This window comes from Rhinolophus ferrumequinum, chromosome 16, assembly GCF_004115265.2.
Source record: "Rhinolophus ferrumequinum isolate MPI-CBG mRhiFer1 chromosome 16, mRhiFer1_v1.p, whole genome shotgun sequence".
NCBI classification, from domain to species: Eukaryota; Metazoa; Chordata; class Mammalia; order Chiroptera; family Rhinolophidae; genus Rhinolophus; species Rhinolophus ferrumequinum.
The window spans coordinates 26,377,800-26,391,944 of NC_046299.1; the positions used below are offsets into that span (position 1 = coordinate 26,377,800).

The 14,145-nt window shown below is 48.4% G+C and overlaps 1 protein-coding gene across 2 annotated transcripts in view; it reads left to right on the top strand.

Moving 5' to 3' along the window:
- The first annotated feature begins 2,511 nt into the window (after positions 1–2,511).
- RRP12 (ribosomal RNA processing 12 homolog) overlaps positions 2,512–14,145 on the top strand; it is a 29,053-nt gene continuing 17,419 nt past the window's right edge. Inside the window, exons 1-13 of one of the 2 annotated variants that reach the window (XM_033130904.1) lie at positions 2,512–2,747; positions 3,294–3,523; positions 5,092–5,175; positions 6,276–6,352; positions 6,881–6,986; positions 7,191–7,307; positions 8,438–8,576; positions 8,680–8,807; positions 9,810–9,908; positions 10,542–10,633; positions 12,195–12,306; positions 12,538–12,635; positions 13,877–13,991. In XM_033130904.1, coding sequence (XP_032986795.1) covers positions 2,609–2,747; positions 3,294–3,523; positions 5,092–5,175; positions 6,276–6,352; positions 6,881–6,986; positions 7,191–7,307; positions 8,438–8,576; positions 8,680–8,807; positions 9,810–9,908; positions 10,542–10,633; positions 12,195–12,306; positions 12,538–12,635; positions 13,877–13,991 — 1,536 coding nt within the window. In that variant the 5' untranslated portion in view covers positions 2,512–2,608. The remainder of the gene's footprint in view (positions 2,748–3,293; positions 3,524–5,091; positions 5,176–6,275; positions 6,353–6,880; positions 6,987–7,190; positions 7,308–8,437; positions 8,577–8,679; positions 8,808–9,809; positions 9,909–10,541; positions 10,634–12,194; positions 12,307–12,537; positions 12,636–13,876; positions 13,992–14,145) is intronic. The other variant, XM_033130905.1, reaches the window with a different exon arrangement.

A 14,145-nucleotide genomic window follows, 5' to 3' on the forward strand; every position in this document is an offset into this window, starting at 1 on the left:
CACTGGATTGTCTGCCTTGTTTATATTGATTTGTAGGAGGTCTTTTTAAAATACTTATATATATTGTGATGTACTTTATTAGTTATATGTATTGCAAATATCTTTGGCTATCTCTTAATGCTCTTCATGGTGTCTTTTCATGAGCAGAATTTCTTACATTTAATGTATTTCACTTCATCAATCTTTTCTTTTATGGATAGCCCTTTCTGTGTCTCACCAAATAAACTACCACGCTGGGAACTTGTGCAAATCACTTCACCTTTCTGGACTTGGTGAAATGAACAGTTGCTTCAGATATTCAAATGAAGAGTTGGTTTGCAGATATTTTGAGTTTTCACACGTCAGTAACCTTGTTTTAAAAAGGAGAATGCCTGACGGAAAGTTGCCAGCTCTTTATTTTCACAAATAATAGTGTTTGAAAAAAACCCTTCCATTTATTCTCACTATTGCTTTATAGAAGAAGAAAGGGCCTTTGAACACCAGCATCCTTATGTTATATTTATTTTACTGCAGAACAGTGAAAGTATTGAAACTGACCAGCAAAATATTGACAGTGACATGAAAGCATTGACACTGTCATCTAGATGACCCCTCAGGTGCCTGCTTCCAACACCAACATTGTAGTTTCACGAAGTTCACTCCAGCCTTCCCTTTACTCTCCATTCCCAGCTCTTTGATTCTTGGACCAAAACTCCTTTTTTGGCATCCCTTCACTTCCTCAGAAATGTGTGTTTTGAGCTTTGCGTTTCAAACTGTGGAGTGAAATAATATCTCAGCTTGCTTAAGTAAAGACTCATCACAATTATTAGTATTTACATTTATTCTTGAATTTTTATAATTTGTGCCCTGTTTTAGTCCCTCTTCTTCTGTCCACAACACACATATATTCATTCATTCATTCATTCAACAGTAATTTGTTGAGTGCCTACTATGTGCCAGGCACTGTTCCAGATGTTGGGAATGGAAATGACAAAGACAAAATTCCTGTCTTTGTGGAATTTATATTGGTGACCCATGAATGAGTGACGTCCGTAACAGCCTGTCCTCAGCAGCCCTGCTCAGCTCCTGCAGACTCACGCCTATGTCTTCTTTGATGGCATCAATCCATCTCATATTTTATCTTCCTTTTTCCTGCTGCCTTGTATTTTTCCCAGCATTACTGTCTTTTCCAAAGAACCCTGGCTTCTCAGGATGTGCCTGAAGTAGGACACTTCAGTTTTATCTCTCTCTCTCTCTCTCTCTCTCTCTCTCTCTCTCTCTCTCTCTCTCTCATTTTATTTTATTTATTTATTTTTTTGTATAAGGAAGGCGCAGCTCACAGTAGCCTATGCGAGGATTGAACTGGCAACCTTGGTGTTATTAGCACCACGCTCTAACCAACTGAGCTAACTGGCCACCCCAGTTTTGTCATTTTTGTAGTTTATAAACAACAGAAATTTATCTATCACAGTTCTGGAGACTGGAAGTCTGAGGTCAGGGTACCAGCATGATTGGGTAAGGGCCTGCTTCTTGGTTCATAGTCGGTGCCTTCTCACTGTGTCTTCTACATGGCAGAAGAGGCTAGAGATCAATCTGGGCTTGCTTTTATAAGGCACCATTCCACTCATGAATTAAGCACCTCCCAAAGACCTCACCTCTTAATTCCATCATCTTTGGGAATTAGGATTTCAACACATGAATTTTGGGTGGACACAAACATTTAGATCATAGCAAGGGGAAAAATTCACACGGTATCAAGTGAAACTTTGTCGATTTTTTGTTCAATTAGAAAACTGACTTATCAAAGTGTCTTATCAACGAGAGCTAAGAAAAAAAAAGTAAAAATGAATGTTTAAAGCCTACTCAGCCCTAACGACCAAGATCAAACCTTAGTCTGACAAAGTCAGGTTTATTCATTTGAAGTGAAGTAGGGCCTTACTCCCAAGAGAGGGGAGGTAAATGTCTTTTGTAAGGTTTGGGTTCTGTCTATAGGATTTGGGGGAGGGTTGGAGGGGATTGGGAAGGTTGGATTGGTTGCTGGTTCTGAAGTGGAATTAGAAGAGGAGATTAACAAGAGGGGATTGAATGCTGTCCTGAGGCAAGGATAGCTTCGCAATTGGGTATCCCCAGTAATAAATGAAAACAGCTAAGTGGGTTTAGAGCATACCCGCTGCTGTTTTCTTTTTTCAGGCCTAACTGATTTTTCATTCTTTCAGGTCTGGCCAGATTTCGACTCTTTCATATAAATTTGTTCCTACGCTTAACTTTTGAAAATAGATTTTCAAAAATAATATAAATGTACGTTTTTTGTGTGTTTTTAACCTGCAAAGGAATTCCAGTTTTACAAGGCTCCCTCCTGTGGCCAAGAACCATGGACCTGGAGTAGGAGCCCCAGGGACTCCCTAGCAACACAACTTCCTCCGTAGCAACGAATCTCCTCAGAGCTCCTCAGGATCTTGAACCTAGAGGACATGTAAAACCGGAAGTTGACTGTTTTGCCATGGTAACGGACGCGAGTCCGGAAGTGGCGCCAGAGGAAAAGGAAATGACGGGAATTGCAGACCCATGTGGGTTCTGCGCGTGCTTCTGCGTCCCTGGAAGCCAGTCGTAACAAGCTTAGCTGATAGACATGGGTCGCTCCGGGAAGTTGCCCTCCGGTGTCTCCGCTAAGTTGAAACGCTGGAAGAAAGGCCATAGCAGCGACAGCAACCCCGCCATTTGTCGCCACCGCCAGGCCGCCCGCAGCCGCTTCTTCAGCCGGCCCTCAGGTAGTAGGATGGAGACCCGGGCAAGGCCGGCGGTGGGGTTCTGGGCGTGTCGGGGTCTGGATGGGTCTGGGCCTCTCAGGCCTGGGCATTGGAGCTTTCATCTCTTAGAATGTCGGGTTTGGAGCCTATCGTGAGGGCCCCTCCCCATTTAACAGATGCGGAAACTGAGTCCCCGGTACGGAAATGATTTGTCTAGGGTACCACGGGTATCAGAGTTTGAACTAATAGCTATAATTAACCTAGGGGCTCTTTTCAAAACGTCTTCACCTTCATTTATTTCCCATGTTCCCTGAAGGCAGCCCTCAGCCGACTCCCACCGGCACTTATGCCACCAGGGCAGGGAAGCAGAACATTTCACTTGGAGGGTTCCCTCTAACTTCTAGGCGTACAGTAGGCTGATGGGGAAGACCGTGTTCAGAATTCAGCCTCTCGGGTTGGGGGCCTGGACTCTGCCGGCACGTTTTGTAGGGATGGTTCTTTTTCTCTCGGCCAAGGAGGTTCAGGTAGGAGTAGGGGGTGGTCTTACCTTGTGCCTCCGGTTTTCAGGAAAGAGCGACCTGACAGTTGATGCTGTAAAGTTGCATAATGAGTTGCAGTCAGGGTCCCTGCGCCTGGGCAAAAGTGAAGCTCCTGAGACGGCCATGGAAGAAGAAGAGGCGACAGCTCTCACGGAGAAGTCCTCTGCCACCTTCCTGAGTGGCCTCTCCGACTGCACTAATGTCACCTTCAGCAAAGTGCAGCGCTTCTGGGAATCCAACTCTGCTGCCCACAAGGAGGTAGTGGGGAGGTTCAGGAGGGCGTGGGGTGGTGAAGAGGGGCAGACTCATGCTTATTCCAGCGTGGGCCGACTGCCATCCGTGACAGCAGCTGGTATTTCTGGAGGATGCATCACCTCTCTTACTCTCTGTGCCCCCTACTTATCTTATTACCTCTCCTAGGGCAGATTCCACTTTTCTCCTTTTCTGACAACATCTTCCCTGCTCAAGTGTAAAGCCCCTCAGGGTAAAAATATTTTCCAAATATTTTTCTCTTCAACTGTACCTAGCACAGAACATTGTACATAGAATATTTTTAAAAAACACTTATGGAGCAAATTAATGCTGAGTAACAGGGGTTAGAAAATGTTTTATCTGACAACTAAATTTACTTTAGTTTATATTTTTCAATTATGTATATTTATATTATTTCATTATTTAAATGAAAAATGTCAAAATTATAAATGGTACCAAAGTAGGAAAAAATTGTGAAAATATTGTTCTCCCAACTTAATTCCTTCATGGTCACCACAGTTAATGGGTCATTTGTGTATCTATCTAGACCAGCTCTGTCCAACCGAAATGTAATGCGAGCCATGTATATAATTTTAAATCTTCTAGTGGCCATGTTAAAAAAAGTAGAAAGTAGGTGAAATTAATCTTAATAATATATTTTATTTAACTCAATATATCTGAAAATTATCATTTCAACATATAATCAATATAAAAAAATAATGAGATGTTCTACAATATTTTTATCATACTGAGTGTGATAAAATCTAGTGTGCATTTTACCCTTAACATCTCCATTTGGATGCTAAATCTTAATTGAAAATATTTGATTTGTATTTAGAGTTCATAAAACTTAAAGTTGCACAAGTAGATTTGTATACCCAAGTTGTTCTCTGTTTTCCAGTAACTGGATCAAGTATTTGTTTTTAAATGTAATTAATTAAAAATTTTAAATTAAAGATTAAGTTCCTCAGTCACACTAGCCACATTTCAAGTGCTCAATAGCGTCTTGTCAACATTACTACTCTAGATTTTTTGGTATATTTTTTATCTACATTTTGTTTTGGTTTACTAAAATGTGATTATATTTTATATACAGTGTTCTGCAACTTTTTTCCTCACTGAACAATATGTTAATATCCATAGTTGTTCCTTATTTTCAATAGTTACATAGTATATGATGCGGAAACTGAGTCCCGAATCATAGTATATACAACATATACAACATAGTATATGAATGTATCATTATTTATTCTATGATATTTAATCCCCTATTGTTGGCTGCATGGTTGTTCCAATTTGTTGCTGCGATGAACACACTTGTACATAAATGCTTGCACATTTTTGCATGTATTTCTATAAGCGATAGCGTCCTAGAGGTGGAATTCTGGCAAGCGGGTTCTGAGCTTCCTGTGTGCTGGGCCCTGTGGTGTGTATACCTGGCTTGAATGCTGCTCATCTGGTCTATCTCTGGGCTGTCAGGAGAGTCATTTGTGAAGGAGCAAGGAAGAGAGGCCAGCCTGGGGTGGGGTAGGTCTAACAAGAGATGTCATAGGGGCCTTCTCCCTCTTGTGCAGATCTGTGCTGTTCTGGCTGCTGTCACTGAGGTGATTCGCTCCCAGGGAGGGAAGGAGACGGAGACTGAGTACTTTGCAGCTCTGGTGAGTGGTTGTGACTTGGGGTGGGTGCTCAGAGCAGCAGGTTATTCAAGCTGTAGAGAGAAGCTGGCATGTGGGGAGGGAAGGACAACCTTGAGCAGGCGAAAGTGCTTCAGTCATTCTCCGGGGGCTTGGTAAGCCTGGTGGTATTTGCTGTGTTATTTGTGTAAAACAAAAATACTCTGTTGTGTTTTGTTTTTTTTCTATGTGATCTATGAAGCTGAGTATCCTCTAGAAAAATGTGTTTTAAAATGTGGCGTGAGAGGTCCCCAAGACCCTTTGGTGGGGGGGTTGAATAGGTCAAAAGTATTTCCTTAATAATATTAAAACATCATTTACCTCTTTCAGTCTCACTCTCTCATGAGCGTATCATAGAATTTTCCAGAAGTTATTTGATTTCTGATGACATTATTTTGACAGTTGATGGAATTGTGCTTGCATATTCTTGTGTTTTAATTTTATCTCCATTTTAATTTTTAATATGGCAAATATTAGTAGGTATAACCTACGTAAACAAAATCTCCTTGGGGAATCCTCAGTAATTTTAAAGGGATTAATAGTTTGGGGATCACTACTATAGCGTGGGACTGGCAGACTATGCCCAAGGGCATAATCTGACCCATGGCCTCTTTTTGTAAGCCTGAGAGCTAAAAGTGGTTTTCCCTTTTTTAAAGGATTGTTAAAACACGGAAAGAAGAATCTGCAACAGAGACCACATGTGGCCTGCAAAGCCTAAAATGTTTATTATCTGGCCTTTCACAGATAAACCTTGCCAGTCTGCTCTAGAACAATGAAATAAAATAGGTAGCAATACAGGGTTTTCATCATGTGCCAGGCAATATTTTAATTGTATCACATATTAATTCAGTGAACCCTCACAACAACTTACAGGTAGGGACGGCTGTCCCTGTTTTACAATGAAGAAATTGAATCACAGAAACGTTATGTTGCTAGCCCAAAGTCACACAGTGGCAAAGCTGCGATTTGAGCCTCTGACACCAGGGTTCTTGATCATAACTGTTCTGCTGGGCACATGGTGCCCACAGCATCCCATTGCTCAACATGACACATTTGCTGTTCACACCCCATGATCTGGCTTTCAGATGACGACGATGGAAGCCGTGGAATCCCCGGAGTCTCTGGCCGCTGTTGCTTACCTGCTGAACCTTGTCCTGAAGCGGTGAGTCCTGGCTCCTGTCTGACCTCAAGGCTCATTGTGCAGAGGAGAAGGGAGTGTGGGTGGGAGGAATAAGATCAGGGAATTGTTCAAAAGAACGAAAAGAGGCTGGAGTATCAGGTGGCATCCTACAGTACCATGCTTGGGCATGGCTTGGGATGTTGCAGATAGTGTGGGTGCTGGTGCCTGGAGAGGAGGCAGCCCCGGTGCAGTCGGGCAGGAGGCAGGGGGTGGAGTATCTGGGGAAAGGTGGGGAGGGGGTTGGGGTCAGTTTATAAGGACCCATCTTGTGGGTAGCACAGAGAATAGACAGTGGAGAAGGTGAGGGAAACAGGAGCTCAGGTGCCAAGGAGAGCTCACTGAACCGAGTGTCAGGAAGGGCGAGCCGTCCTGGCTCGCGCTCATTTGCTGTGACTGGTCCAGTGCTGCCTCCCTCTGTCCAGCTTCCTCTTTCAGCCCAGGGCTAAGGCTATACCAGATACTCTCGGAGGCCCCTCTGGGGTTCTGACTTTCTCTGTTCTCTCCCCGCAGAGTACCCAGCCCTGTGCTCATTAAGAAGTTCTCCGATACCTCCAAAGCCTTCATGGAAATCATGTCAGCCCAGGCCAGCAGTGGCTCCACCTCTGCGCTCCGATGGGTTAGTGGTTGGGTCTCAGTTTCTCCTCTACTGTTGTCCAGGGCCCATCTGAGTAGGCTAAAGTTTGGCTGCTCCCTAGGAGAGGTGTGGGCACTCCTTGGACCCTCAGGTCGATCCCATTGGGATTTTTGGGGGGTCAGTGAGGTTTTTTTCCCACCTGGCTGATGCAGGTAGAGCTGAGGGACTCTGACTCTCCTCTTCAAGGTCCTCTCGTGCCTGGCCATCCTTCTGCGGAAGCAGGACCTGGAGGCCTGGGGCTACCCCGTGACCCTGCAGGTGTACCACGGGCTGCTGAGCTTCACCGTGCACACCAAGCCCAAGGTAAGGCTGTAGGGGCCCCCCGAGTACAGGAGGGGGCCAGCCACTCCAGGAGGCGGGGCTGGGCTGGTCCACCTGAGTGGGATCGGGGAGCTTGCCTGGAGTCCTAGGCTCTGGGCCCGAGGTTCTACTTCCTGCCTCTGAGGCCCCATCTGCTCAGGTCCAGAAAACGAGGGGCAGCTCCTCCTCCTAAGGGGGGATGTTCACTGCAGGCCCTTGTGAGTCTGCTGCCTCACTGGGCAGTGACGTGTTAGTTACAGCAGCAGGAGGGGGGCTTGGGAGGCAGAGCCTTGGAGTCACACAGACCTGAATTGGATACTGGGCTCCCCGTTTGTGCTGTGACCTTGGGCACGTTACTTAATCTCTGAGCCTCGGTTTCCAGCTCTAAAATAGGGGTAATAATACGAACCTTGCTGTGAAGGTGTGGTGAGACTCCAGTGTTCCTCCAGGCCTGGTGCAGCCACTGCTTATAGCAGGTGCTTGGTAGTAAGTGGTGGGTGGCCACTATTTTCTCCTGAAATGCAGGGCAGGGAGCATGTAATAGTAAGAGTCTTAGTAATCACTCTGCTGAGCACTTGTATCCCAGGTGGCTGGTGCCTCTTTCCCTGGATATCCACGTCGTCTTTCTTCACTTTCTTCGGGTTTCTGCTGAAATGTCACTTTTCTGACCACCGTATAAAAAGTCAAAGCCCCTGCTTTATTGCCTGCAGGGTACTTTTACCTTCCCGTGTACAGTGTTTGCTTTCTGCCTCCCAAGCAGAACGTGAGTTGTTTGCTCAGTTCACTACCACACTGCCAGCACTGGGAACAGTGAGGGCTTGGGGACACTCGGTATTGCTGACAAGCAAATGAGTGCAGGCATCCCTGTTGTAAACATGAGGACACGGAAGCTCAGAGATTAAGTTGCTTGGCTGCTCGGGGCCGTTTGGTGAGTTAAGAGGAGAGTGAGGACTGGAGCCGAGGCTTGTCTCCCCCCACAGCTCGGGTGTCTGTATGCGAAGCTTTAGGCGTAATATCAGCCATGCGGGAGGAGTGCAAACACCGATTGTTGGTGGGCCATTGTGCCGACCCCCCAAGCTGCTGGTTGACCTGCAGCCCTGACCCAGCCCTGACCCCCTTTCCTTGCCCCTCAGATCCGGAAGGCTGCCCAGCATGGAGTATGCTCGGTCCTCAAGGGCAGTGAATTCATGTTTGGTGAGAAGGCCGCTGCCTACCACCCTGCTGCCATTTCCACTGCCAAATTCTGCATCCAGGAGATTGAGAAGTCTGGAGGTGGGAGCAGGCCGAGGGCTGAGAGGGAGGGAGTGGGGGCCAGCGGGGGAGGACAGGGCCCCCTGCAGAGAGTGGCTGGAGCCTCAGCTCTCTGGTCTGCCAGGCTCCAAGGAGTCCACCACCACGCTGCACATGCTGACACTGCTGAAGGACCTGCTGCCCTGCTTCCCGGAAGGCATGGTGAAAAGCTGCAGTGAGACTCTCCTCAGGGTCATGACCTTGAGCCATGTGGTGAGCTCAGGCTGGGGAGCCAACAGGCAGGGGCATTCTGAGTGGGGTGGGGCCCCAGGCCCATGGTGCTAGAGTTTCGGAAACTCCCTGGTCAGGCCAAAAGCAGGATCTGGGGTCTCCCTGCCCCGAACCTGCTCTTAGCTACAACCAGGGTGCCATCTCATCTCTGGTGTCCAGCAGGCTGGGCCGTCTTCAGCGTCCCGGTCCAGTTAGGAGCTAGGCTCAGAGATCAGGGTGAGCGTAGAGCTGTGGGGGAGGCTGCTACAGCATCTGTCCTCTCCCTGCCTGCACGCTACTCCAGCAATCGTCCATCTCTCTCCCTCTCTTTTTCTCTCTCTCTCTCTCTCTGTCTCTCTCTCTCTCTCCCTCTCTCCCTCTCTCCCTCTCTCCCTCTCCCTCTCCCTCTCCCTCTCCCTCTCCTTCTCCCTCTCCCTCTCCCCCCACCTCTCTCCCTCTCTCTTTTTCTTACAAATCAGTGTAGCGCCTTTAAAGATACATAAAAACCATCCCCCCACATTTCTGTCATCCTAGCATTAACTCTGTTAATCTTCCTGAATTCTCTTATGTTGTTTGTTCACATACATATTTTTAAATAATTATTATGTAAATAACATGATCATTGTTTAAAAGAAAAAAACCTTTTAGAACAACTTGCTGTGTATCCTTTCAGAATCTTCTCTTTGAATAAACATATATAAAAATGTGCAAATACAACTATAATTATAGTATATACAAATCATTTGTAACTTGCTTTCTTAGTCTATTACGTTAAAAACATCTTGTTTATGTTTGTCTATTGTTTTTGTTTAAATCATTTAAATTTTTTGGTGGCTGCCAAAACTTGCTAAAGTGACAGTCCTCTGAGTGTCCAGGTGTGGGGAGCATGTTTGAGTTTCAGGGGTCCCAGGTCTCCCCCCAGCCCACTGGCTGGAGTAGGAGGTTCAGGACCCCAGGGCAACTGTGGGCTTTGCAGTCCCCACTAAGCCTGTGTGTCCTCTCCAGCTGGTGACGGCCTGTGCCATGCAGGCCTTTCACAGCCTCTTCCATGCGAAGCCGGGCCCGGGAACCCTGCCTACAGAGCTCAATGCTCAGATCATCACGGTGAGCCTGGGTGGTGGATGAAGGGAGGGCAAGGCTGTGTCGGAATGGGGTGGCCCTGTTACTTGTCTGCAGAGTGAGGTTGAATGGTCTGGGCTGCGCTGCCGCAGTGCTGGAGACCAGTAGACAGGCAGCTAGGAGATGGGCTGCCATGTCAGCGTCCCCGGGAGCTGGGGTCCTGACTCCTGACTTAGTAGCAGTTAGCTTCATAAACAGTTGCAGCGTGATCTCCTGGTATTAACAGGTACTTTTGAGCAGGGACTCTCAACCTTAGGGATCTGTGGATGGATTTGAGGAAGGGTGCGGATGTGCCCCCAAATTGTTTGCAAAATGTGCGCATGTGCTCACATGCATTTTTCTGGGAAAGGGCTCTGTGCCTTTTGTCAAGATCACAATGGGTTGTGTGACCCAAGTCATACTCAACTGCTCCTACAGACTTTTCTCCCATAGAAGCAAAACTGGAAAGGCTCCATGGAGCAGGGAAAGGCAGGAGCTGGGAAGGCCAAGGGGGCTGTGAGTTCCAGGGCCCCACGCGTAGGCCTGTCACTGGGGTGCCTGGGACAGGAGGGGTCATTGTCATTGGGCTGCTGCCAAGCACACACTCTCAGTCACCTGCTTATTCTGTCTTGCCTCTAGGCCTTGTATGACTACGTTCCTAGTGAGAATGACTTACAACCCCTGCTGGCCTGGCTCAAGGTCATGGAGAAAGCCCATATCAACCTGGTCAGGTAGGGTGCAGTGGAGGGACATGAGCTGGAAGCGGGGGCGGGGGTCAGCTTCCTGGGGTTGGCGGCAGGTCCACGTTGAGGGTACAACAGGACTACCTCTTGTTTTATGAGGTACCGGGCTGGGTAGCACAGCCGGTGTTAGCCAGCGCTGTCGCCTTTCCTGCCAGAGTGCTGACCAACTGGCTGAGAGCACTGCCCTCAGGGTGGGGTCCTAGTGCCATACTGATCTTGTCACCCCCGGCTGTCACCCTGTGCAGTTGGTTTCCTTCTGAGAGGATATTATCTGCTTTCTGCATCTCTGCCCCACTCCCCACCTGGGTTAACTGTCCCTTCTTCTTAGTTCTCCAAGTCCAGTCTCTGCTTTGTGTCTCTGTCATAACACTCACAGTTGAACTTGGCCACTCAATAGTCGCCTCTCGATGATTCCACTTTTCCCAACTCCGGCTGAGAAGAACATAAGTGTGTCAGCTGGTGACTTGCATTTTACCTGGTGGGAGGGTCTCTGAGGCTCCCCCAGGCGCCATGCTGGGTGCCGTGCATCCATGTGTCTACACGCTGATCACCACCACCTCACGGGAAGGCCTTGGCCTACTTCCTAAACCAGAAACGGAAGCGCTGTGAGTCAGGTGGTCACGCGGTTGCTAAGGGGCACAGCCAGGTCTGTAGCCCAGGTCGGCCAGGTCCATGTCCTTCTTCCTGCACCAAACTGCCTTTCACCGGGAGGTGCCGGAAAAGGGGAAAAGCCTCGTTCTTTGCTTCTCAGGATTTATCCTACAGCAGGACTCCCACAGTTGCGCCAGGATGCTTGTTGTAGCACGATAAATAATGGCAAAAAAACCTAGAGACATCCTAAATGTGTCTCAGGAGGGGACTGGTTAAATACAAACAGTGAAATACCACACAGTTGTTAGAAATAATTGAAGTAGATGGGTGCGTGTTGACGTGGAAAGACCTCCACGATATGCTGAGGAAAAGCAAGGTGCAGCACAGCAGATGGTATAATTACATGCATATTCTGGATCCAACCAGGGTGGGAACCCTGAGCCCTCCCTCCTCTAACTGGGTGGCCGTGGGCAACTTACTTGACTTTTCTGTGCCTCAGTTGTCTCATCTATAAAATGGGAATTGTAATAGGACTTAATTTCAGTTTTTGCAAGGTTTAAATGAATTAATGTGTTGTTACATCAGTGCTTGGCATGTGTATAAGTGTTACATAAATGTTAGTAACTGTTGTTATTTTTTATGTTTGTATACGCATAAAAACATCTGGTAGAGTACTTGATAAACTTAACCTTGGTTTCCCTGGGGAAGTGCATTCGAGGGTCGGTCTGGGAGAATGATGTGATAAGTTAGGCATGCTCTTCATTTTGTACCCTGAAGACCTATTTGAATTTTTTACCACGTGTAGCTATTACTCGAATGACAGCACTTTAAATAATTGTCCACCAGAAGGGCCCGTTAGATCAGCCCTGCAGATGAGTGACTGTTGCTGGGCCTGGGCCACCCGGGTCCTAAAGGCCCAGGGCCAGGCCCCACAGAATTCTGGCTTTTCTCTTGATAGGCTACAGCGGGACCTGGGACTGGGCCACCTCCCTCGCTTCTTTGGAACTGCGATGACCTGTCTCCTCTCCCCCCACTCACACGTGGTGACAGCTGCTACCCAGAGTCTCCAGGTACTGTACCCCTCACTAGCCCCAGCTTTAGTGGGGTAGCAGAGAGCACAAGAGGTTCTGCCAGCTGCCCAGTCTCTCCTAGAGCTCGCCCCAGACCTGCAGCTGCAACCTGGAGAGGCAGTTCTGGGGTCGGGAAAGGCTTCCTAGAAGCTTCAGGAAGCAGAAACCTGGAAGGGCTGAATGGCACTGGGGGCTGTCGTGGACCCAGACAGCTGCGACCTCTTTTCGCAGGAGATCCTGAAGGAGTGTGTCGCTCCCCACATGGCTGACATTGGCTCCGTGACCTCCTCAGCCTCAGGCCCTGGCCAGTATGTTGCCAAGATGTTCAGGTGAGAACATGGCATCCGTGATAGGAAGGAATAGGGTGTACCTTGTAGAAAGTTCCTTATAATGACAAGCACTCCATGTGTCACTTACTCTGGGCCACATGCACAATGCCAGAGTAGCTGCTGCCAAGTTAAGTACGTCCCAGGTGCCATAATCTGGTGCTCATGAGCGTGGACTCTGGGGCCAGTCACCTGGGACAAGTTCCCCCCCCTCTCAATATCTCAGGGTCGTCATCAGTCAACGGGTGCTAACAGAAGTGAGGATTAAATGAGGTAATATGTATAAAGTACTCAGAACAGTACCTGACGTGTAGTTAAGCACTCAATAAATAGAAACTACTAGTAGTCCCTGTGGGTCTAGGAAATAGGTACTGACCCCATTTTACAGATAGGCAAGCTGAGGTCACCCAGCTAGTAAGTAAGTGGCAGCCTGACCTCAGTGCCCACCTGCTCTGCATACCTCCTAGAGGAGCAATTCACAGCCACAGCCCACTCTCAGCCTCCCAGCGGGCGGTGAGGAGCCTCGGCACCAAGCACACTGGGTGGTCCCGGGAAAGGGGCTAGGACCCTTGGTGTCTCCTCTGGGTCTCTGCTCAGCTCCAAGTGGTGGTGCTTTGCGTACTGTTCCTTGTGAGGAACAGGCCCATTTCCTGTGGCTACATGTGGGATGAAGTTTTAGGGAAACAGGAATAGAACTGTCCCCACCCATAACTCATCTGTTGCCCCACACTGACCCCTGTTGGCCATTCTTGCCTAAAACCCCCAGAGGGTTAGACTGAGAGATGGAGCCGACCGAGGTCTGCACGTGCCTGGAGGGGCCATTGGTAGGACCAGCCCTCCCCATTGCAGTTTCCCCATTCTGCCCAGACCACCACTTCTTACCCCGCCATCCCACCTCTGGTCAGGCCAAGAAAGCATGCGGCAATGACAAAGCGTGGGCTTTGGAGGCCCAGTTTGGCCATTAGCACAGTGACCCTGGCAGCTTATTTCATCTCTTTGAGCTTCAGTTTCCCCATGTGAATATGGGACAAATAACCTACCTCACAGGTTTTTCTTTAAGTGCGAGGATTATGTAAATTAAACTCAGCACGGGCAGTGTGGGCACTTCATAAATGCTAGTTCTCCCCTTGGGCCCTGCCCTTACTGGCCTGCTGATGGTCCATAGCTCCTGGTGGCAGCCATTGCCTTCCTGGCTGGGGCCCAGGGGTCATGACCACGGCCCTGACTGCTTGCTTCCTTGGCAGGGCAGTGGAAGAGGGCCTGACATACAAATTCCATGCGGCTTGGAGCTCCGTGTTGCAGCTGCTGTGTGTCTTCTTTGAGGCAGGTGGGAGGCAGGCCCATCCTGTGATGAAGAAGGTGCGTTGAGGGGCTGTTGGGACCAGGGCAACGGGCCTTTGGACTGGGGGACCCTGCAGGGGGTCTCTGTTACCCCTGCACTTTAACCCAACACTTAGTGCCCACAGCAGTTGCCTAGTACTGTGTCCCCAGGAAGGTGACTGGGCCAGTATGG